The sequence below is a fragment of the Protobothrops mucrosquamatus genome, unplaced genomic scaffold (genome assembly GCF_001527695.2).
Source record: "Protobothrops mucrosquamatus isolate PMUCROS unplaced genomic scaffold, P.Mucros_1.0 scaffold_41, whole genome shotgun sequence".
In the NCBI taxonomy this organism is placed as follows: domain Eukaryota; kingdom Metazoa; phylum Chordata; class Lepidosauria; order Squamata; family Viperidae; genus Protobothrops; species Protobothrops mucrosquamatus.
In genome coordinates, this window is record NW_015386117.1 from 328,594 (window position 1) to 353,356 (window position 24,763).

The 24,763-nt window shown below is 38.4% G+C and overlaps 2 protein-coding genes across 2 annotated transcripts in view; one reads left to right on the plus strand and one right to left on the minus strand.

Annotated features, from left to right (window-relative positions):
• Positions 1 to 1,814, plus strand: part of CC2D2B (coiled-coil and C2 domain containing 2B) — a 76,261-nt gene extending 74,447 nt beyond the window's left edge. The window contains exon 33 of the mRNA XM_029283119.1: positions 1,623 to 1,814. Within this exon, the coding sequence (XP_029138952.1) occupies positions 1,623 to 1,811 (189 nt within the window). The 3' untranslated portion in view covers positions 1,812 to 1,814. The remainder of the gene's footprint in view (positions 1 to 1,622) is intronic.
• Positions 1,815 to 8,245: 6,431 nt separating this feature from the next.
• Positions 8,246 to 19,675, minus strand: CCNJ (cyclin J). The gene is made up of 5 exons (XM_015810811.1): positions 19,607 to 19,675; positions 13,225 to 13,435; positions 10,980 to 11,279; positions 10,708 to 10,867; positions 8,246 to 8,683 (listed from the first exon to the last, which is right to left on the minus strand). Exons 1-5 carry the CDS (start codon positions 19,673 to 19,675, stop codon positions 8,287 to 8,289), a joined length of 1,137 nt encoding a protein of 378 aa, XP_015666297.1. The 3' UTR covers positions 8,246 to 8,286.
• Between the last annotated feature and the right edge of the window lie 5,088 nt (positions 19,676 to 24,763).

Here is a 24,763-nt window from a genome sequence, read left to right on the forward strand (position 1 = left end):
AGAATTAGTGCATGCATCCATCATCTCTAAATGCCTATGGGCATCTGTTTATCAGGCACAGATGAGGTAATTGCTCTCAGCAATTCAATCAGGAATGGTAAACCCCATAGTTGCTCATAATCTTCACCAAATGGAGTAAGACTATCAACCTATTTGATGCAAAAATGTAAATGTTGCAATTTAAACTGAATTTGGGAAACCTAAGAGGATCTACAGTATTTCTTCTACTCTGGATCACTTGCTTCTCAGTAATTTTCTGCTCACCAAGTGATACTTGCCCTCAATATTTTTTCATGCACTCTAATCATCCCATGGTTCTTGGGCATTGTTTGGGTTTCCAACTCTTTTATCAGGAAACATTCTTCATCCTATCCTATCATCATCTTCTATTTCATTGACTGATTCCCGCCTTTGGAATCAGGAATTAAAAGATATTCTGAAACTAACAGAAAATCAATCAACTTGCAATCCTGCAAAGCCAAACAGTCTACTTACTCCAAATTTATTTCCAATTGGGGTTGCATTTGATTATTTGAACCATTCAAACAATCTTTTGTGTGGGGTAATATTCTTTTTTTATATACTGTTCTTTACAACTTTTGAACAAGACAGACAAATTAACAGGTTTTAAACGTGATATACAAGTTAAACACTCATGTCATTTCCTGGTACCAAAGAAAGACAGTGAATAATGTCCTGTCCCCAGTCTCTAGGACTTAGGTGACTTTATAGCTTCCTGTAATTTTTGGACCAGTCTGCTATATCTTTAATCCTTTTCTAATTCTTACATGATTTATAGCCAAAGTTCATTAAGACCTATCAGATCTCATTCTTATAACCCTCTGCTATCCAAGACAAATATGGTTCCCAGCTTCTACAGCTTACTTTCAAGCATTATTGGAGAATTCTGACTTTACCAGGCCTCATCACAAAGAGACAAGATGTTCTTCACCAGTTCTTTGGTTTCTTTCAAAATATATAGTTAAAAAGGACCCCAAACAGCTGGTGACAGGTGTGGTAGAAGGTTCTGTGAGCCCTCTTTTTTTGCTCTTCACCCTGCATTTATCAAGTGTTCTTTGAGCTTTTTAACAGCTGGCAGGCATTTCAAGCAGTTGGGGAGGATGACTCTCTCAAAAGCTCCATGTCTCTGATTCTACAAAGCAGCTGATCTCTAAGATTAGAGCCTCTTTCTTCCCTTCACCTGATCTTTCACACTGCCCATGTGATTGATCTACAGCCTGGAAGAGGTAGAAAGTGAAATGGGCTTGAAAGGTTATCAGAAACATTTGCAAAATACTACAAAAGCTGTATTAGAATACTTACTGAAAAAGTGTCCAAATTCAAAAAGTGTCCTATATTAGCTGTTATTTTGAATCTGAAACAAATGTTTACTGGCTTGGCTGTATTTCAAATTATATTTTATTGCAACAAGATTATTTTTAAACTCAATATATTGAAAATGGTAATCTGTAATTTAAAAATTATATCTAGAATTATAGTTTTATTTTTATATGTCATCTTGTTTGTACTATTTGGATTTAACAGTACTGTTATAAGCAGATGTATAATATTTAGATTTGATGCTATGTTTATTTTAAACATGTATTTATTTTTTTCTGTAGGTTACAGGATTTCCTTTACAGATGCCATACCTAGATATCCAGTCAGTAACTGAGGCTGTTTATCAGACAGGAATTCATTCTTCAGAAATTCCCTATATAGAATTTGCTCTTGCTGTGTATATTCATCCCTATCCAAATAAGATTTTATCTGTTTGGATCTACTTAGTATCTTTGGTTTGTCATCAGTAAGTAGCAATAACTGACAAACCTCTTCAGGAATTACTCAGTGCATCTGTGAAATTGGTATTTGTGGTTTCTGAATTGTTGTTGTAGATAAGAAACTAGTCAAAAACATTGTTTTAAAAAACCCTATTTGCTATTTGATTCTTTCATTCTTCTAAAGTAATAGACTTATTTTATTTGTTTCCATGAATAAAGAAAAATCTAATAAAATTTATTTCGAGTTTAAACATCTAAAAGTTTTCTGTGTCCTTTCGTAAATTCACAACTACATGGAAACATGGAGATCCCGATGATCCAAACCCTGGTGACCATTCATAAGGCATTAAAAATTGGCTTATGGCAATGAGCTCATATAGAATAGAATAACAGAGTTGGAAGGGACATTGGAGATCTTCTAGTCCAGCCCCCTGCTCAGGCAGAAGACCCTAGGGCCCATACCAGGGGTAGGCAATATATAGAAGATTATTTATGTGATGCCACAGATGTGGTGTTTTTCAGTTTTATAGTTTGTATATTATTGTTTTTAACTTGTTCTTTGTTGCTGAGAATTGTATAACGAGTGGGCAGCCAGTTTAAATAAATGAATGAAAGTTTGTGAAGACATTTGTACTCTCCTATAATGAAATGGGTTATGAGTCTGTTCGGACCCAGAAAATCATCCTAGAATATAGATGAACTATTTGGGGAATAATTCACAAGAAATTTCCCATTACTGTATTCCAGGATAATTTTTTTACTTCCCATTCTACAGCCTTGAATTTTCATATGGCTTGTCACCCAACTATTGATCAGACCCAACTCTGCTTAATTTCTGGATCCAAACAAACTCAGAACCATTTTATTATAGGAGAGTACAAGTTCTTCACAAACTTTCATTCATTTATTTAAACTGGCTGCCCACTTGTTATACAATTCTGGGCAACAAAGAACAAGTTAAAAACAATAACACAAAAACTATAAAACTGTAAAAACACATTTGTGGCATCACACATATCCATATAAATAATCTCTTATATATATATATGGGCTCAGCTACCCACAGGGGCTATTGCTTGGAGTAAAAGCCAATTTTTCAATGCCTTATGAATGGTCACCAGGCTTTGAATCATCAGGATCTTGGCTATGGAAATATGATGTAACCTAAACTTTATCTTTGTAAGAATAAAATGAAATGGCTAAAGGGTACATCATGAATGTCCCAACATCTGACTTTTGCTTTTGTTTGTGGCTCTTTAATCACCATTTGAGGCTTACCATGGCATTTGGACACTAAATGCCAATTTTAGATTTCTGAAAACCAACAATTTTTAATCAATGACAAAATTTATTTACAAGTCCCAGTTTCAGGAATGTGATTTTAGGTTTGATTGACACAGTAAGTCATAAAGTTTGATTACAGAGGCATACTACGTTGGCTTTGGGAACACAATATAGCTTTGTAAAATGCTCGATAACAGGTTTTTCAGCTTAAGCTTTATAATATTAAGATAGATACAGCGTACAAAAGGAATATCACATGTAGTGATCCATAAAGTGTGCATAATACAGACAACAGATAGTGTATGTCAGGGTGGTCTTATATTAGTGGAGATCAGAATGCAAATGGAAGGAGTTGGTATCTGGCTGTATTTCATTAAATATTTCTCCTAGCATTGTATTGTACGTAATCAAACAGTAATTTCAGCACCCATAATCTTATTCAAATGCAATGCTAAGCAGGTTTTATATTTGATAAATAACAAATAAAAAATTATAAATGATCACTAAGTTCATGAGCGTTCCTTTTCCTTATTTATTTTTAATCTATTTATTAAATTTATTTGCTGCTCATCTCATATTGAAATGAGTCTGTTTAAATTTAAAGTAAAGTTACTGGATACATTCACATCATGTGCAAACTGTGGGTAATCTTAGCTTAGATTTATAATGCAATTTGGTTCATTTTCTTAAATTATAGTATTGTTATAGTTGAGGCCCAAGATACAACATTAAATCCTTTCAACTAAAAATGGAAACAAAGTTTTTGAACACCTCCTCTGAGTAGCACTAAGGAAGAAAAAGCTCAGAATTTATACACAATATATCCAAACTAGATAATTATTAACATGAATGTTGAAGATTGCTGATACAAGAGTCACTTGCTTGAGATAAGTGATTTAAAAATTGAATAAACAAAGACATTTCTCTGTGGATGTCTGCATTTATGTTTTTATAATACTGCAGTGTTATATTTAATGTCAAGGTATTTTGAAATATAAAAGTCAACTGATCATTGTTCCGTAGAAAAAATGCAGCTAACAATCACTTTCAAGACGATTCAATAAACTACATTCTGAATCCTTCCAAAAAAAGTTTATAAATGATATAAAACTGAGAAGTCACTATAATTTTTGCATCAACCAACAGTATTTTGATTATGGTTTCTTAAGAATTTCAAGAATGCTTCATGATACTGTTTGAACCGCCCATTCAAAGCATGATTTATTTCTTAGTGTTAATGTGTCAGGACTGATTTTTGTTATATAATCAAGAATTTGTCTGTCTGACAACAATCCAGAAAATTATCTTAGATCTAATATTGCACATATGCCTGGCCACTGCAGAAAAAGTGTCTTTTTTTTGTTTGTAAAGGGCATCTTGGCACTGTTAATACGCATAATTGTGAGCTAAAGAGAGGCTAAAATTATGACCAGCTACTCGTACTACCCAATGGTATTACACGTTATGATTTCAAATTCAGTTCCAAAAAGATTGCTTTGAAGTTCATGGAAATATGAATATAATACCTGCCTGCATCTCCTTAACGCAGCTATGCAATTCCAGGAGCCAGCTATTTTAAAAAATGGCACACAGACCACTGTGCACTAGGTTGTGCTATCTTTTAAGATGGGTATTATTAGTGGTTGACAATTAGGAGGGAATGTCATATAAACCATAGCAAATAAATTTCTGAAACCATTACACAAATACCTTGAGAATAGGACCTCTGTGACTGGAGGTAGTTTTAGTATTGAGTTTTCATACATATATGGTTGCTGGCAGTGCTTTTTTTGTTAAAAAAAAAAAGGTGGCTGAACTAACACAAGTCATACTACTCATCTTGCCTACCCTACAAAGTTCCATCCAAAAAAGGTGCTGGAACTCCGTTCTGGGCGTTCTATGATAAAAAACGCCCTGGTTGCTGGGATTCACACAATTCATAAACAGAAAGAAAAACAGTGTAACAAACTCAGATGTGGCCATCTAGCAGCATGTCGAAGCAAGAAGTTCAGTTCACATAAGTGGAACATTTAATATAGGACTAGAAGGTGCCTTGGGTGTCTTCTAGTCAATCCACTGCCAAATTTAGATATTTTAAAAATACCATTTATGTAGTTTTTAAACCAGTACTCCTAAATGGAGGCCACCAAGTAGGGTGCATTAACTGTAAAATGTTAGCAGCATACTCCTTTGATTGGATGGCCAATAATAGTTGGTGGTTAAAATATCTTCCTTGCATCTAGGTTTTTAACCCCAAATGATCCAATGCCAACATTACTAAATATACTTCTCAGAGCTATGCAAATCCTTTTAAAGTGGTGCCTTGAAAATTGCTGGAGCAAAGATGAAGCACATAATTTTCATACTTGAATGATTTCTTTTCAGATATGTACAATTCTGTGCTTGCATTTATCTATAGCAGGTTTAACTTAGAATTAAATTAAATTCTAAGGTAGAATGCACCAACTAAGGAACTGTTTTTTCAAGATGAGGCATCATACTGTTTTCTGTTCTGTAATGTTATCTGTGCACAACCAGATATGACTTTGCTCAAAAAAAAAAAAAGGATGGGTTTTCTCTGACTTCTTGCATGTAATTGTGCAAATAGTATTGCCCGATATATTAAAATAAACATTTTTCCATATTCTAGCAGAATGTATATATGGATTCAGTATTATTCACAGTTGTAATAATTTTCCATACTTTCTCTCTGTTGTCTTTTCTAGACAAGGTTAGTGATGAAGTACAAGACTTCATACTTTTAATAAATAAACACTTTTCCTGTTTTTTTCATGTCTGTTGTATTATTATAGTCGAAAACAAACCTGGAATGCATTGCAATATCACTATCATTATGAATGCAACTTTATTCAAAGCACACACACAAGTTACACAAAACTAGCTTTATTTTTAAAAGAGTGCATGGCACTCATTTTTTTTTTAATGTGTAGTTCTTTCTTGACGACACACATTTTAATTCCTGCAGTAGGAATTTCAGCAGTGTGTCGATTCAGTGGAGGTTGACCAAATACGTATAAGAAAATAGGAAATGTTGCACAGTGCATATTCTATTGCCAATATTTATCTATAACAACAAACTCAAAAGGCTAAATAATAAATTAAAAAAGTAATGAGCCACAAATCTAGGAACCTGTAGAGGATCCATTTTTAGAAAGAAGTCTAATTACTTAAATACCTTAAATAAGATCATTTGTTTTAGGTGAGTTTTGCTGGTTTGACTAGATAAATTACCTCTCCCACCACAATTCCAGTGTTAATTAACTAATGTTTTGATGTAAACGCTGAAAGATAATTTTCAGATGTATTAGATGTCTAATCTGCAGTCTCATTTATGGAGGACTGACACTGAAGGACACATAAGAATTTTAGGAACAATGTACTGTTATTTCAAGTCATGGACCTCCACAAAATTGTACATTCAACATATTATTGAGGTAGTTAAAAAAGAGTTGTATGAGCAGTACTGCAATTTGAAATTAGTATCATTCCTTTTCTAATGTATTTTGCAATCCTTCATCCCCACATAAAATGAAATCATGAGAAATGACATGATGTAAGAAGATAATCTCAGACATTCAATTCTGTTACCTAATCAATTTTTCCCTGCTCAGACATGCAAACACAGTAATAAAATATGCTTAGGGAAGAAGTAGTATTCCCTAGTATATGTTTTCAGAAAGCTTTACTATACTTCTTTCCCTCAAAATTCCCCATTTTTATAAGGAGACACACACACAAAACACATTATGGCATAAAATAATTACCACTACGGAGGATAGCTTCTCCTCCAAATTAAAGAATATTTTCTCATAGCATGGTCAGCTCATAGAGAGCCATTTTAAGGCCATTTCCCTTTAAATGAGAAGTATTTAGGATGATCTGTTTTCCACTAGGAAAGGCGTGTATTATTAATGTCTATCTTCAGGTTCTCCATTCATTTATCACCTCCATTCTCAGTCATCTCTAAAAATTTGGATCACATACCACTGGATACAAATATAGCAAATTATTCACTCCTTAATCTTGAATGCTAACAAGAAGATTCTCAAAATTCTTTACTGCCTATTTACTCAAATAATTCTGGTTTGGATAAGGTTAGAATCTAAGAACTTAAAGAGACCTCTGATGGTCATGTGTAGTACCCTTATCGTGACTGCTTAGCTCACATTATAAAAATATCTGAATTGCAGCTGATGTGGCCAAAGAAATAGAAATATAGAAATACAGTTGTGCTGTAAGAGTCTGAGAACTTCCATTTCTCATTCTGCTCTCTGGCCATCATAAATAAGGCTTTATTTCTTGTAAGCATTTCAATTGTACCTTGAAGCCAGAAATCAATACAACGAAAAAAGAAAAACAAAACTTTTTGGACACAAATAGCTGGTTGAATAAAGTAGAGCAAATTGCAAACAATACTCCATCGTTTATGGTATAGTACTGGCTTCATTTAAATACAACATGTCTATTTTTCCCTGTCTCATTGCAAAGCACATTTAGGTGAAGGGAGTACTTGGATGAGCATCTCAACTCCCTTTGGTATTTACTACTACAATTACCCTGAGGAACAGAACCCGAGGTAACCATTTAAATGATATCTATCCTGTTATCACAGTAACTTTTGATTATTCCCTGAGTTGGTATGATAATTTATCTCTACAAAGCTTCAGTGAAGAATATTTGAAGTGGAAGATTGGAGAACATTAATCCAAGGCCACTGAAATACAAGTTCTCATCCATGGGCATGTCAAAGAACTGAGGTGCTCATTAGGTGAAGAGGGCCTCTTCTCCCACTTGCCTTTCCATCTTCTGGAAAGCAATGGCACTTAGTGGACTTTCATGGTTCAGTATCTTATTCAATACTGCACGGAGCTAAGTAGAAGCAGCAGTGTCGCCAACATCACGTGTAACCTTTCATCTTTTCAGGAAGACAAAACCTGCAGTCAGGACAGGTATCTCTCAACACGCTTTTAAGGATATGTTTTAAGTTCAGCATGTAGAACTACAGTGTGGCAGAAATATTTTTTTCCATCTTTCTCCATTATTCTGCAAGTTCTTGTACTTGCAGTTTCTGCAACTGAGCTACCTTTGAGAGGAAAAAATGGGTGTTCTCTTTCAGCCATTTCCCAGGTTTCAGAAGGACCCAAAATTGCCCTCTATTATTTATTTAACACTGGTCACACAGAGAGTTCTGCTGTAGTCGTCACCTCTCAAAGCATGGAGTAATACAAGGGTAGTGTCCAGCAATCTGATAGGTTCGATTATAGGAGACATTTAAACATGGCTTCACCTCTATAGGGACTGCTAGTGACATTCCAGAAGTCTGTATATGACTTTGAGCCTGAACACCACCTTGTAAACCAGCTGGGCAAGTCTGCATCGGGTAGGTTGAGGTATGACTGCTGCTTGACATAATCGGCTCACAGTTTTGTTGCGCTGCTGTTTGAAGATACGGTAGAGGAGTCTGATGAGCTTGAATATAATGGGATATGTGCTGCTGTGTGGGTTGACCGGTTGTTTGAAATAAAGTGTTATGGGTTGCTTGAGAGCTATGTTGTCCTTTTTGCTTGTTGGCTTCTTTTACGTCATTATCATGGGCCCTAGAATATTAAAGTTAAAAGGATTATTTTCTGTTTGACTACATTGGCTGAAATCTACAGTTCATCCAAGCCCATGTACAAGGAGAGGATTATTTTTTTCATACATGCTTGATGGGAATGGGCCAATAGTTCTTCTTGATTCAATGTAAGCACTTCTGCTACAAGAAATAAAACCTTATTTCCTATTTATTTATTTCAAGAAATAAAACCTTTATAAAACCTTAGTAAGACCACACCTGGAATACTGCATCCAGTTTTGGTCACCATGTTACAAAAAAGTTGTTGAGACTTTGGAAAAAGTGCAGGGAAAAACAACTAAGATGATTAAAGGCCTGGAGACTAAAACATATGAAGAACGGTTGCAGAACTAGTCTACGGAAAAGGAGGATTAGGGGGGACAAAATAGCAGTATTCCAGTATTTGAGTGACTGCCATAAAGAAAAGAGGGGGTCAGCTTATTTTCCAAAGCACCGTAAGACAAGACTAAAAACAATGGATGAAAACTGATTGAGGAGAGAAGCAATCTGGAATTAAGGAGAAACTTACTAACAATGAGAACAATTAAACAGTGGAACAGCTTGCATTCAGAAATTGTGGGTGTTCCATCACTGGAGGCGTTTAAGAAGAGGCTGAACAACCATTTGTCTGAAATGGTATAGAGTCTCCTGCTTGAGCAGGGCATTGGACTAGAAGACCTCCAAAGTTTATTCTATTCTATTCTATTCTATTCTATTCTATTCTATTCTATTCTATTCTATTCCATTCCATTCCATTCCATTCCATTCCATTCCATTCCACTCCACTCCACTCCACTCCACTCCACTCCACTCCACTCCACTCCACTCCATTCTTAGAAAAAACATACACACCACTATTTGCTGGTTGGGGTATTGTGGGAGTTGAAATTCAGACATCTTAAAATGGTTATGGTGGGAAAACACTGAAACCAGGAAAAGAAATAACACAACCCCAAAGGCAAAAGAAGGAAGGATTGGTTAGATCCTACAAATCTGTTAAACCTATTAGGTAAACAGTTATTCCTAAGTAAGAGCTGATCTTCAAAGGCTTCAATTCTTGGCAGTTATCAGCTCAGGCAGGCATCTGAACCTCCTGCCCACTCCTTTCTTTTCAACAGCACCTTTTATTTTCATCCCTATACGTAAGAGATAATTGTGATATGTTAAAAGAAGCAATAACTTTCTTATGGGTAAATATGCAAGAATTTGATTTTATTTGGGATTAAAGCAGCAGTGTCTGCAGGGTATGGTTTTTTGTTTTTTTAAAAAAAAGCTAAAATGGCAGACCCAACACTCTGATTGTAGCTCTGCCAATTTTTTATGGACCATTGTCCAGTTGGGCCTGCTCTCTTGATCTCCTTTTGCATATCTGCAGAAATCCCTGAACAAAAGAGAGGGGGAAATTAGAGAAATGTGTCGTAACTGGCAGATGTGGGCATTAAGAATGCATTCAAGACTGAAATGCAACAGTGTTGGGAGCTTGTCATCACCCTCAGCTTTCCAACTTGGAAACTCAATAGCAATTTCTGCACCTAAAACCTTACTCTCGCAGCCCTCAGATTGCACTTCATTAAAGTAACTACAGGTAGTCCTCAACTTACAACTACAACTGAGCCCAAAATTTCCATGGCCAAGCAAGATAATTATGTCCCATTTCATGTCTTCCTTGCCACAGTTAAGTGAATCACTGCAGTTGTTAAATTAGTAACACAGGTGTTAAGTGAATCTGGCTTCCCCATTGGCTTTGCTTCTCAGGAGGTCACAAAAGGGGACCACGTGACCCCAGGACACTGCAACCGTCATAACTACATGCCAGTTGCCAACCATCCTAATTTAGATCATGTGACCATGGGGATGCTGCAACGGTTGTTAAGTGTTAAAAAATGGGCATAAGTCCCTTTTTTTTCAGTGCCGTTTTCACTTCGAATGGTAACTAAACAAATGGTTGTAAACCAAGGACTACTTGTACTGCCCTATTAAGTGAGAAAAACCATTCCAAACACTTACACCAATAGTCGTTCAATACAAGGCAATAGAAAATCAAAGGAATATGCTGTCAGACGATGTAGTCGCACTGGCCATGTTGGAGAAAGACGCAAGATAATCCTGGAGGAAGCCACACATGCAGCAGCCACTAACGAAGGGGCATAATTTAAAAATGCATGATCTGGAGAGAGACAAGAGGATTAGGGTTACATCACACATAGCCACACACAAACCCGGCAGCTAAGTAACCACTGGGAGGAGTTTGAACAAAGCCATTTAAAAAAAAAAAGTACCTTGCAGGGATACTTCCAGAAAGTAGTCGGCATATTTGGCCATGTACAATTTGGTCTTTTCCAAGCAAACCATCGGCCACCCGTCATGGAGGTCCGATTCGTGAACGGCGATCGAGAGATAGTAATCTATGAAGTGAGCAGCTGTGGGCAGGCAGAGGTTCCACTGGAAAGTTTCTAGCAAGAGCAGTTCCATGTGCAGTAAATTCTGCTTAGTTAGGACCAGGCTCATGTTACTCATGCACCCCAAGCTGTTCAGCTGTTCAAGCTTAGGCACACTGTCTTCCTTTTCTTCAAATTTACCTGACGGACATGAAAGGGGGAAAACATCATTAGAATGCAATTAAACTATTTTAAAAAAATAATAATTTCTGCATGCTGCGATTTGTCTTTCTAACAAGACTCAGTTACTATAGATAGCCCTCAACTCACAACTGTTTGTTTAGCGACTGCTGCAAAATTACAATGGCCCTGAAAAAAATGATTTATGGCTGCTCCTTGTACTAAACCACCACTGCGGCATCCCTACAATCAGAGGATTGAAATTTGGGCCCCTGGCGTGTATTTACAACCGTTGCTGCGTCTCAGGGTCACGTGATTGCCATTTACGACCTTTCCCAGCCAGCTTTAAACAAGCCAAGTTAATGGGAAAAGGGAGATCTGCTTAACAAAAAAACGGTCATAAAATTGGGCATGACTGACTTGACAACCCTTTGCTTAGCACTGGAAATTCTGGTCCCAGTTGTGTGGTAGGAAGTCAACAACTACCTGGAATTAATTGTTTAAAGCAGGGGTCTGCAACCTTGACAACTTTTAGACTTGTGGACTTCAGCTCCCAGAATTCCTCAGCCAGCATAGCTTTAAAAGACATTGCTTTTGGTAAAAAGTACACTATTGCACAGCTGGTAGTACAGCTGGGTTCATTTCTCTCTGTTACTTTCTTATCATCTCTAATGACAGATCTATGAAGCCAGATTGGCAGCCACATTTCAAATCATTTTCTCCATTCAAGGTTTGGCAGCAGGAAACTTTAAATGACTGGATTCTGTTTGTCAGAGCTGCTCATTACGTGGGAAGCAATCCCCCCCTTTTTTTTTACTTAGGCTAAATGATACATTGCAAAAAAAATCTTTTGATCTCCATATTTTCAAGCCTAAAACAACAGATTTTTCAGATGTATTCTGTTATTTGGGACAAGTGTGACTTTTTGAGAACTTCAACTGTTTACAAGGGCCACTGGACTTATTGTGAAATCAATCAGCCAAGTGTTTGGCACAGGCAGTTTGGCTTACAGGTGGTGATTCAAAAACAGATGCAGAATGTTAAGAACAACACTGGAACGGTGCTAATTAACCGGATCCACCTATCAAGCCAAGACATGGCTTAATTAATCTTGGTTTGTTGACTAACCACAATTGGCTGAGTTCATACATAAAGCTAAGCTGCAGGGCATGATCTGTAAAGCACAATAAACTGAGTTAAGTCAAAACAAAGCAAAGTACAAACCTGTTAAAGCAGATGCAATTTCCATCACTTTCCAGGTCGATCCACTTTTCTGTGATATCTAGGACCACATTCCAAAAGTGGCCAATGGCTGAGCCCATTTTTTTGAGGGGGGACAGCCAGGAGTTTTAAGAGCTAAAATGGGCACCTGAACTTTATTAGTCCTTAAACCTCTGGGACTCAAAAATACATAGTGCCCTTTATTTTTAACGCCAATGATTTTGAGGGCACAAAAGAGATGGTGGAATGTAACTCATGAGATGCATGTTTTGCGCCCTTAGCTTAGCTTTTTTTTTGTTTTTTTAACATTCTCTCCAATCCTTCAATATCCTGCACCTTTCGGTGAATTTGAGAAACGAACCCTTTAAACTGATCAAATCAGGGATATAATAGCCGTTACAAAATATCATAAGGTTGTTGTAACGGATCAGAAGAATAGAAAATACCATTCATGTGTGAAAGAAGTTCCGAGTTCGGGCAGCATCACATTTTGTTTTCAAAAGAACAAATTAAAGTTTGTTGTAACACAGGCTGTGCAAATTTTGCCCCTAAAATTATAGAATCCATTTCTTTTTCAGGAAACCACTGCAGCTTAGCAAATAAAAAAGTTGGGTTTCTGCAATCCATGATGGGTTTCAGGATGGCTGGTTTAATACTGAATTCCCAACCGTTTTTGGAATTCAACTGTTTGATTTCTACTCTGGGTAAGCAATTTCTATCTGTTGAGCTCTTGCTTTGAACTTACTTGCTAAAAGCAAGCAGGAAAGAGCAACCATGTGCAGCTGTTGAATGGAGATGTCATAACGGTCCATAAAGAGGTCCAACAGGTAAACAGCAAGATGCCGGGCAGCAGGACAGAGTCGGAATCGGTTGCTCACAATGGCAATCAAGTCTGCAAAATACCTTCTCAGATTTAACTGGGGAGACTGGCCTTTATAACACGGTAGCTTCAGCTCCTAAGCAGAGAATAACAGTGTTTAAAACAGCCACTGCTGTATAGAAACTTGCACTGAGAATAATTACATCCAAATTACATCCCTTTCGTTCATTCAATTTGCATAGTTGCCCATCGTACATAAGTGACACTAGGGTGGCTCACATTCATTAAAAACTTGAAAAGAAGCAGCACAATACAAAAACAGAGAAACAAAACATATAAAACCATGTCAAAACCCATACAATATATTGAACAAGTATACTATAAAAATGTTCACAGCACTCAGCATAACCAATGAACAGGCTTAACGTATTTAAGATCATTTTGGAATTCAGGTTCCCTAGGATCATTGTTTAATCTCCCTCATATTTTAAAAAGAACACAAAGAGTTGTAGAGTTCACATTCCCAGAATTTGCACTGCAGTTCCTCCTTTAATCTTATGAACAACAGGTGCATCACAGATATTAAATTAACACAACACTTGAAAAAAATTTCAGGGAGATTAAGAATTTTAGCACTCATCTTCGGACATTGTTATTGTTGCTCAAGGTTGAGTTTCCCTTCACTATTGCTATTATCACACAGGCAATAACTGAAATGGTTGTTGTCAGCACCAACACTTCCATCTTGGGGGAGAGAAGGGGATGGAGACTACTAAGTACAGAGTAATCATAGCTACATATCTCCGTTCCCCAGCGAGCTACAGCAAAATGTTGAAATGTAAAACTGCATTGAATCATTTTATATGACCCAAACCAAGACATTCTAACCCAAGGGGAAAACTGGCCAAGGGTGTGGGATGGGGATGGGGAAACTTCCTTGAATAAAGCATACGACTAAATGGAAGAAGGCAATGTTAGGCATTTACTAAACTTGAAATATTGTCTGAGCAATAAATTGCCAGTAGTTGTACTGAGAATAAGAGAGGCAATCTTGACAGTTTTGCTTTTTGGTATTTTATGTTTTTCTGAAATCTAATAAGGTTTTGGAGGTTCCAGTCCCTAAGGGGAAAAAATTGCAAAAAAAATATTATCCTGGGAATGAGGACTAAAACATTCTCTGAGTTCCAAGAAGCAAGATAATATTCAAAGTGAGCCAAACAAACAACTCTGATTAACTGGGATACAAGAAGGAAGGGAGTTAAAGGGCAATCAGTTTTGCAAGATGTCATTATTATAACCTATTTCAATAAACTATAGTTTCAGTTTTGCTGTGGAGTTGATATTCTGGTTTGATCTACCTAGTGGGCCTGACAATCATCATTTGTCTTTGAGATCTCTTATTTGCTGTATAAATTTGTTTTTGCTTGAGCTTGGATGATACAAACCCACTGCTAATAATCTATTTTAATTTATGATAGAACAAAATTCTGACGGTGAATATACTGACAAACAGATTTTCCATCTTTTTTAAAAAAATATTCTCAAAAGAATACCAGCAAATTCTTTAAAGTATCTCCCTGTGCCTGGCTATTAATCCAAGTGGGGAAGACAGGAATAATATTGATACCTGCCCTTCCACTCCTGAAAGCCAATTAGAGCTAACAGGAAACAAAAGACTGCTATAACAACTTTAAGATGTGTGGTCTTCAACTCCCAGAATTCCCCAGCCTGCCATTGCACCAGGTCATACTATTACAACGATCAGATCCACAAAGAATGCTAACAAGAAATCTATTTAAAAATTACAATAGCTGAGCTCACCATCTCACTAACTCAATATCAAAGAAATCATACTGCAGCTTAATGTAACATATCAATACCTGGAAAAATATTATCAGGCCATAGTATTATTATGGGTAAGGGATTGGATATTATTAAAGAATAGAAGACTATTATGTTTGGAAGGTCATGATCTACAAATAGGTTGGCACGCTGTGCTGTGGGATCATAAATATAAGACACATAAATATTTCTGAAGGCACTATATTAGACAAGCTTTAATTGATGTATGGGTTAAAATCTAGCAATGTAACACATCAATATTAGTAAAATTAATCATAGTGAACATTGCCTGATTTCTCCTTCATCACCAATACAAACGACCTTAAAGTTCAGTTTTATTCTTTACTGTGTTATTTGGGTATAAGACAACGTACGTCTTCTATTAATAGTTCCAGAACATAAGCAATTTATTAGAGATAGAAAAGGGTAGATTGTTTTAGTCTATTCTACGCTGTTAGGGCCTTTCGGCTATTATATTTATTCATACTATTTCTCTGCAATGGAAAAAGTCACATACTTAAGTTCCACTTTACAGTTGGTAAAACTGGATGGAGCAGTTTAACATGAATCATAGTAGCAGTAATTGAAACAGTGAACCTTCTCTGAATGTTGCTTGACTTGAAGGCAATTCATACTTTAGAGGCATCTACATCTGTTAGACTGGAAGTATATTGGAAATACCAATAACCAATGCCACCAGGCATCACATGTCAGTGGATCATTAATCTAGAAAAACCCAAGATGGACACTGGGTATTGCTACAATCAATCGCAATAAGCCAAAGGAAGGTTCTGGGTACTTCTGTATATTTAGCTGCTGAGGTAATCTATAAGATATTATTGAGCTATTTTGTCTCTTTTATTTTTGTTGTTCTTCTATGAAGACAGAAAAAATGCTGAACAAACAAGGTAGAGTTGCAAAAGGAGGATTACATTGTGGGTTCCCTTGGTGCTTTCTGAGTTTGTTTTTTTGCAGACATTTCTTTACCAAACTAGGTAACATCATCAATGTATCAAGGACCCCACAGTTCAACCCTGAGCTACAAATATTCTCTTCTAACATTTCCTGGTACAATTCATAAAAGAAGCTTAATGAAAACCTCTTGTAACTCCACTTCATTGCAAATCACCTGATATGCACTTGTGGCCATCAAGCTAAAAGCATTCGTGGCTCAGGCAACATTCATTTGAAAAACAAGCCCGGCTTTTGGATTTGTTAGTCATCCTTGTACCAAAACCCATCCATTGTAGTTTGCAAATTATATGGCTTAATATTTTATATGAACCTCAGGAACAGCCAGAGTTTATTCAATCAACTGAAATAAGTAACTGCTCTGCTGACTGATTCAAAATGGTCAACCAGTGTCATGGATCCAAAGAAAAAAAATAACATGAGATAAGAAAATAAACAAAAGATAATTCAATAAATAAAGAAATCAGAACTTTCTATCTGATCAAATAATTCTATCAATTTAACAAAGAACAATATACAATGGTGGAACTAAATTTCTCAGGTCAGAGTTGTACATTAAGTTACTTAGAGGCATCTGACTGAGGTATGGCGAGATCAACCAAACCTTCCAATTGATGGGAAAGCAGAAAAGTAAATCTTATGAACAGGTCAAACAACGTTTTCTAAAAATTCCAGGAATATACATTGGTTTAATTTAAACAGGACTGGTATTTACATTGTCTATTTCTGTATAATGATTTGATTGGTAAGGGAATTAACTTGATAATCTAACCTATTGAACCTTAAAGCCACTACGTGGACTGGGTTTGCGCAACATGGTGAGTAGTTAGGTTTGTGATACAAACACCACCAAGGAGGTGGAATGGTCTAAAAGAGAAATATTAGGTTTTTTATTAACTGCCTTCATACAGTAAATTAAATCATGGTTTTATAAGTCATGGCTTTTGGGGTAAACATGTCTCTCTGCATGTTAAGCCACAAATCATGATTTACAAACCACAATTTCCAAGCTAACATATTAAACATCACCAAATAAAAACCGTGTTATAACTTAGCACTAAAGTCATGGATTCTGAAAATATGATCTTCAATAAAAAGATTATAAAGAGGTTAAAGATTAAAGGTTACAGGTTTAGGTTTACTGACAATTTTCTTCCACTGAGTTTGGGAAGATTTCATTCTGGGTTAAACAAGCTTATAATCAAGGAGAAAACTGGATGTGTTTCTTTCCTCAATGGGAACTAAAATCACACATGGATGAAGTCTTTTTATACTAGAGAGATGATTACTGCAGCATATTAATGATTAGAGACAACCACATTTCAAAGAATTAACAAAGTCTTAAGTATTTACATTAGTAACAGAACTGAATAAGTACATTATACCCATTCCATGCTTGCTCTAAAAAGATTTATGTTAAAAGTAAGAACCTAACTAATGCAGCTTTCTTTATCATTACAGTATAATGACAAGAAGCTGCACCTGGTGAATATCCACCAGGAGCCTTAAAAAAAAAATCCCAAGAGTTCTTCAGAAACTGATAATCAAACATTTATAAGACAAGACAAAAATGACTGCACCCAGGCCTGGTAAACACATTGCTGTTAATCACTTTACTTGATCATGGTTCATTGAATAAACCCTAATTAACTGGATCAATGTAGTACAGAAAGACACAAACTATGATAACTTGATGCAGTGTCTGCTCCTGAGCCTAGTATTTCCTAAAGGAAAAAAAGTGTGTAAAACTTCCATAGATGTCTCAGTGCTGGGTAAACCTGACCATTGTTACAGACATCTGCAGAGCAGTAAATGTTATTTCAGCTGATCTTCTGAATCCAAATCTGCATGTTCACTGCAGTCTGCCTACAGCATGGGTGTCAAACTCGCCACATCATGTGACTTGTTGTGATGTATTGCAACTTTTTTTGCATTGCCAGAGCTGGGGTGGGCACGGCCTTCGCATGATGCAACTGGCCCGCAGGCTGGCAGTTTGACACCCCTGGCCTCTCCTAGAGGGAGAGACCCAAATAAGAGCAGCAGTTTCCAACTAAGATGCAAATCTTAGCAATCAGTAGCATTCAGCTGCTGAGGTCCCTTCAACTGTTCTCCGACAGTTGTTCCTGTAACCCAGCATCTATTACATTGTCATCATTTTTTAGGTTGCTAAGCCATGGCCCCAGGAAACTATGTTCAGCAACCCAATCTGGGGCTGTCAGTCAACCTAGGAAAACTTCAGGGATAGTGACTAGAAGTTTTTCCAGCCTGACAAAATGTTTCAAATAAAGAAGAAATGTGTTTAGGTTAGGTTGTGGTTTTAATGGTGCTGGTATTATTATAAGTATCATGAATTTGCATTGGCAGTATTATGACAGCTTCTGATAAATGTTGATTTATTGTAATGCATTCTGCATAATGCTGTAAGCCACTTAGAGTCATGTGACTGAAGTGGCAGAGAAGCATTTGCAATAGACAAACAGGAGACACAGCGTGATTTGGAAATAAGCTACTTTCTCTCACAAACACCTAGATGGGTTACTCAGTGATTAAGGTTACTTTTTGACAGCCCTTAGAGTAGAAAAAAAATTGAATGAGAGCAAAAGAGCCTGAATGAACTTTTAAAATCTGACATATCCCTTTTCTTTTTCTTCTACAGGTTTTGGAAAAGGAGATGCAATAATAAGTTATTAAATTTACATGCCATCTGACTTCTGTTCACAAGCATCCTGCAACTTGGGAGGACCATCTCATTTTATTATGCCACTCTGAACAAACCCCCTGAGCAGAATGGGATCTTTACTTTGGTTCTCACCAAAAAGTAAAACTTTAGTAGGCCCAAAGCAGAATCTGCTAACTGTTCTTCTCATAAAGGAACAATGCTCCCACCAATCTCTGTATCTGCACTTTAGGGCAGGGAGCAGGACTGGGTTAGAGGAGAGGAAGGAAATTGGCACCAACAAAACTACATATCTCCCGTGGTTGAAAATCAGTGGGTTTGGCTGCTGACTGAGAAGATCTATTAACTTCAGGGCATTGTCTAGCCAGATCCTACAAATGCTACAGGATCACAGCCAGTTTTCTCCTGACTGAAACCCACAAGCAATCACAATGCCCTGAAGTCCTGGGAAGTTTCAGTAGCATCACTTCCAGGACCTGAAAGAAGCTCCAGAGGCAAGTAGTACAGGAAGAATAATGACTGGAATTCTGCCTCAGTCCCCCCACCTGTGAGTGCAAAGACTAACTCAGAAGAGAGGGGGAACAGAAGAAATTCAAGAGGGAAGGCTAGAAAGGCCAGAGAGCCGGCCTTTCTTTCCACAGCTGATCAAGACCACAGACCCAAACCTTCTTGGCTTCGGAGTGGGAGGGCAGCGAGCGCATCCGTAAGGCAAAACTTGAGCCCGGGCGCCCGATCTGCCTCTTCCGCCCGGCCGCGGACTCCAAGGATCGGGGTCGGACGTCGAAGCGAGGGCGTAGGGCGATCCGGCCGACGTACCTTGTAGCGAAGAGCTTGGTGGATGTCGGCAGCCAGCTGTCCTTTCCACCACTGCCCCTCCAGCTCCATGGGGTGGGAATGAGGCGGCCGGGGATCAGAGCGGAGGAGCCTGCGGGGGAAAAAAAAAGAGAAGCCGCGCCGGTTCTTAACAGCAGCCCATCGCCCGCTGAATGCTGCTTCCCCAACTCCCAGGCAAGCGGCCGGGACGGGCGCCCCGCAGTTAGCCGCCAGCAGGAACTCCGCCCGCCCCGGCCGGAGTCCCAGACCTTCCCCCCTCGAGGGAAGGCGGGAGGAGGCCAGCCGGGGGGGGGCTCCCAGCTGATTCCACTCCTCGCAGTTCCAAGAGGCGGCAGCGGGAAGCAGACCGGCCGACCGGCCGGGAGCGCTGGCCGGGAACGCGGCCCCGATCACCGGGGACAGCAGGAGACCGGCTGATTCGGAGTCCGAGGGATCTTCCCAAGTGGGGCAGCCGGGCTGCTGGCGAGGAGGGGGCGATTCTTGACAAGGGTACCCGGACCGACTCGCCCAAGGAACGCAGCCGCGACAGCCAAGCGGAGCCGCGCCGCCCTCCGCCTGTCCCGCAACAACTTCCAACTTCTCCCGCTGGAGGTGGGAGCCCCGGACAGAGCGGGGCCGCCGCCACAACAAAGGGATAGACCCGCTTCCCCCGCCTCAGCTGCCCCGGACGGGCGCTTTTCTCTCTTCCCCCAACGCCGTGCCGGCCGTCGTCGAGATTACCGAAGTTCGTAGCTCCGCTTCTGCTCTACAGCGGCCAGGAAGGGAGAAGCACCTCCAGCATCTCCCCGGGCATGTCGGTTAAAAGCAGCCGCGGGGTCCCCCGGGACCTTTGGCGCTACCAGCCCCGTCCGGTGGAGCAGCCCCTTTCGCCCATTGTTAAAGAGCTCGGCAAGCGAGTCTGTATATACAAAGACGGGGAGCCAGACACATGCGGCCGCGCCTCCACCAATCCCCTTTCGCCTTACAACTCCACTCAAGCCGTGCTCTCCAATCAGCACACAGCATCCACAGGGCCTCCGCCGCTTCGTTTACCCCTCTTGCTACATGCGAGGAAGTTTTGGGCCAATTGAATTGCCGTAGCCGCTCAGACTTATTAAAAGATACACACGGACGGCGGATGGGGCGTCACGTGGTCAGGTTTTGTGCAAATGGGCTTAGGTGTGTATTGCGAAAGGTGGCTGCCTTTAAAAAAATATGACAAGGACGCGGTACGCTTTTGTAGCCTCTGAGTTGGCCGGGTAGGCAGGCGAATGCCTTTTGAGCAAGTTATCGTATCGGGAGCGCCTTAAAAGTTTAGGAAAGTTTCTAAAGTAAAACTCGTGCAAGAAAGAGGCAGGGAAGGAGAATCCGAGAGACAGGGGAATCGTGTGGATGGTTAAATATTCGGAGAGATCGCTCGCCTTGTTCCTTCAACGCCAGAAACGTCATGATAATTTTTCTCCCCCAGATGTGCTTCATTGTAATCTTCATTTTAATCTTTCACTTGCATTGTTTGACAGAGCTGCTCTCTAGACATAAACTGTGCAAGGCATGTTTATTTTGCGGTATTTAATTACAGACGTAAAGCAGGGTGCATTGCCTAATAACTGTTTTTAAAGACTCTGCAGTGCAATAAGGATAATTGGGTTTCAATTTGATGCATATCTATTGAGAGTGAATCCAGTTTTGAATGGAATGGAACTTTCCCCTGTAGATAAGCATCTATCTGTCTCTGCTATAGCATAATTCTGTGCCTATAGCATAATTTTCTGAAGATTACAAAATCTGTCTTAATGGGCTTTACTCTAAAGGTAACTGTCCACGCTACTACCAGTAGGATAAGCCATATTGACTCCAGTGGGATTTCTCAGTAAAATATGACTTGGGCACATCGTCTCTTAATACAGTCTTTGGCAATTCAAACCGTAAACAAGCAATGAATAAAATGAGAATTAGGTTGAAAATAATTGGTTTGCACAATTTTTTTTCAGATGATGCAAGCAGATGCATCTTTCATGTTTTGTTCATAGGATGGACAAGGAGATTTTGAAACATAGATTAGTAGGTACAGGGTCTTGATTCTTCCCATCCTGGCCTTTTCAAATACACATATGTGGTAATCTGATCTGTTCTTTCAGTTTTGTAAAGTTGAATGTTTTGGATATACATATTTCATATACAATATATAAATTCTAATGAATAAGATCTGTGTATGCAGGATCAGCCTTTCTTGATGTTTTCCCATGCTATGAAAGATAGGTGTGAGTCCAAGAATCTTCAGGAATGTGTCATATCATTGGAAAGTTCTAGGCCAATTTATCTGGGCTACAAAAACCTAGATAACCAACAAATGGCAGCAGACAGATATAATAAATCTTCTCTCTTTGCTGCCAGCTAGTGCTTATATAGAGTGTTGTAGCTCATATACGGTAGCTCCGTCTTTCAAATTGCAAAAAAACAAAGGTTCTAAGAAATAAGTCAGATGTTGTTTTAAGCAGGTTAAGGGTTTGTATTTGTTTAAAACAGCCAACAGCTGTGGTTGGGAGGGGCTGGTTTTCAGTGGCATAATAGTGCGTAAGGAAAGGAATATACTACAGCACTTACCAAAATGATTCATTCGGCTTTTAGCCCCGAAATTAATGTTCCTGTCATTTTGACAGCGTATGATCCAATTTTCCTGAATTTCTTGCAGGTCAGTCTTAATTTTGCAAGTCAAACTAGCCATGTAACTGCATTGATTTGGCCTTAGTGGTTTAACAGGGCCAAACTGCTGAGAATTTTCTTTAATGCTATAAGTCTGAAACTAAAGGCAGCTGAGGCCACTTAAGCTATCTTTAAAAATGTTGTCAAACCCTGCTTACTTTACCATCTTCTTAAAGTACTAGGATGTACCGTACTTTAAGAAAAAGAGACAGCTAAAAATGTTTTTAAAGCTAAATACTATTTGTGCTACCGCTTTTAAGAATCTCCAGTATATTCTGACATTACAGAAAAAGGGATACCTTGTGATCATGCCTCACAAAGTTTATGGATCATGTGAATGGGTGGAACATATTTTCTTTTAAAATGATGTCTCTGGAAGCATTGCTTACAGCAGTTGCTTACATGCTGGCTAGGGAATTTTTGGAGTTGAAATCCACATGTCTTAAAGTTTGCCAAGGTGGAGAAACACTGACTTACAGAAACAGGGGAGGTTTTCTTTAAGGCTTTCTAGCAAATGGTCTAAGGAAGTCACGGATAGAAAGGAACTCTTATTTTGCAGGCAAAAATTCATTCAAGGCCGGTGGTGGGATTCAGCTGGTTTGCACCAGTTCGGCAGAACCAGTAGATAATTTTTTGTTGCCCAGGCCCAGAACAGACTTCCAGAAGTGGCATCCACACAGAGACTCAGTTGTTCACATTTGAATCCCACCACTGCTCAAGGCTCAATCAAAGGCTGGTGACAACTGGGAATTAGAGGAAATTGAGAGTATGATGTAGTTTTTCTGCATTTACTTTTAGACGTTGTTGAAGTATACTTTTTTAGAAAACAATTACAGTTTTGTACTTGCATATATCTAATGCTAGTTCCATGTTGTGTTCAGTTTGAGTTGGGGTACCTAGATGGTCTGATCATGCTGGTTGGACATTTTATTCTCACTATGTGCACCAAGGGATTTATTCAGCTTTGGATTCTGTGAAAGGAAGCCTTTCTACCCTTTGCTAAAGCTACTGTTTTATTTTTACTTTCCTGGAATAGGCTTTAATAAAAATTGCATTGGGGGAGATTAATTTAAAATGACAGTGCCCTGAACTATGTGGGATTCTAGAATTGGAGATATAACATTGTTTTTATCTCTCTTCACTTTCCAGGTTTGAGATTGACAAAGGAAACTTCTTGGGGGATACTTCTCTCTGCAGTGAATCACATTATATAATATTTTACTCCCTGCAATGACTACTAACCTTTTGCAGGCCCAATTCAGAGTGTGAAGTTTAATTTTCAAAATCCTAAATAACTAGGACCCAGGTTTCTTGGAGAAATCTCTATTCCCTTATTTACCTACACGAATCCTAAGATTTTCCTCTGAGGTTTTTTTTTGCTTCAAACAAAAGAGGACGAGCAGCCAAATAGAGGAAGTCTTTGCAGCGGTGTCAACACATAACTGAAATCTTTTTCCCATTAGCATCCACATTATGGACCTGAAAAGTAAAAAGAGGCATTTAAAATGTATTTCAGTGTTTATACACATTTCCTGATTTTATTGTTACGAAATTTATGTATTGCAGTTATTGTTGACAAATTTATATAAAACCACAGAAAATATAAGATACATCCAAAATATGTTGTTTTTCACATCTTCAATTTGATTTTCACCTAGGCAAAAGAATTGCAATTACTGTGCAATCCAGAAATATATTAACTTTAATTTGATCCGAATATATGAATATAGGATCGTACTTTTTTTCTCTTTTGCCATAAATATGTTCCCCATTCCAAAGAAATTGCTTTATTGGATAGGTTACATTATATCTGTTGGGATTCTTCTTGAGTAGAAAAAATGCTAGTGGCATGATGCTAAGTTTTGTTCTTGAGAATTTTTGGCTTTTCTTATACAGGTTTGCCACATAAGAGTCTATAAATTCAAAGTTTTGATCTTCAAAAGACCATTTCAACAGATTCTGTGGAGCTTGCAAAAGGCAAAACTGAACAATAGATTGTACCGTGATATTAATATAGCAAAGCATGATGGTTTTGTTAACATCTATATTGCTATTTTGAATGGAAGAAATCTTATTTATTAACAATTGACAACCTCATAAGAATTTAGGCTTCAGAAAATCACTGTTTATTACTGAGATGATTTCGTTCCCGACCTATTATATCTTGAGGTTGTGATATTCCCCTGGATATATGTACAAGTCATCACATCCAAGATGATGGGTGTGTCTATTCCTCCCACTTAAACACAATAGGGGCAAGATGCAGGGCTTTTTTTCAGCCGGAACGCGGCGGAACCGCGTTCCGGCACCTTTTTCCGGGCCGGCCGCACCGGAAATAGCCCCTCCCACACCGGAAATAGCCCCTCCCAAATTTTACTTGCATTCCTGTTCTCTAAAGGGGCGGTCCTAGGGTTTGATGAGGGCGTGGCCAGGTTTGAGTTCCGCCACCTTTTCTCC

Bases quoted from the DNA above. Each gene is read 5' to 3' on its own strand.
- CCNJ (XM_015810811.1), bottom strand. From the start codon at position 19,675: ATGGAGCTGGAGGGGCAGTGGTGGAAAGGACAGCTGGCTGCCGACATC. The intron at 11,280-13,224 runs GTAAGTTCAAAG...CATGTCCGTCAG, and splicing joins TTCCTGCTTGCTTTTAGCAA to GTAAATTTGAAGAAAAGGAA. The intron at 10,868-10,979 runs GTACTTTTTTTT...GTCTCTCTCCAG, and splicing joins TCTGGAAGTATCCCTGCAAG to ATCATGCATTTTTAAATTAT.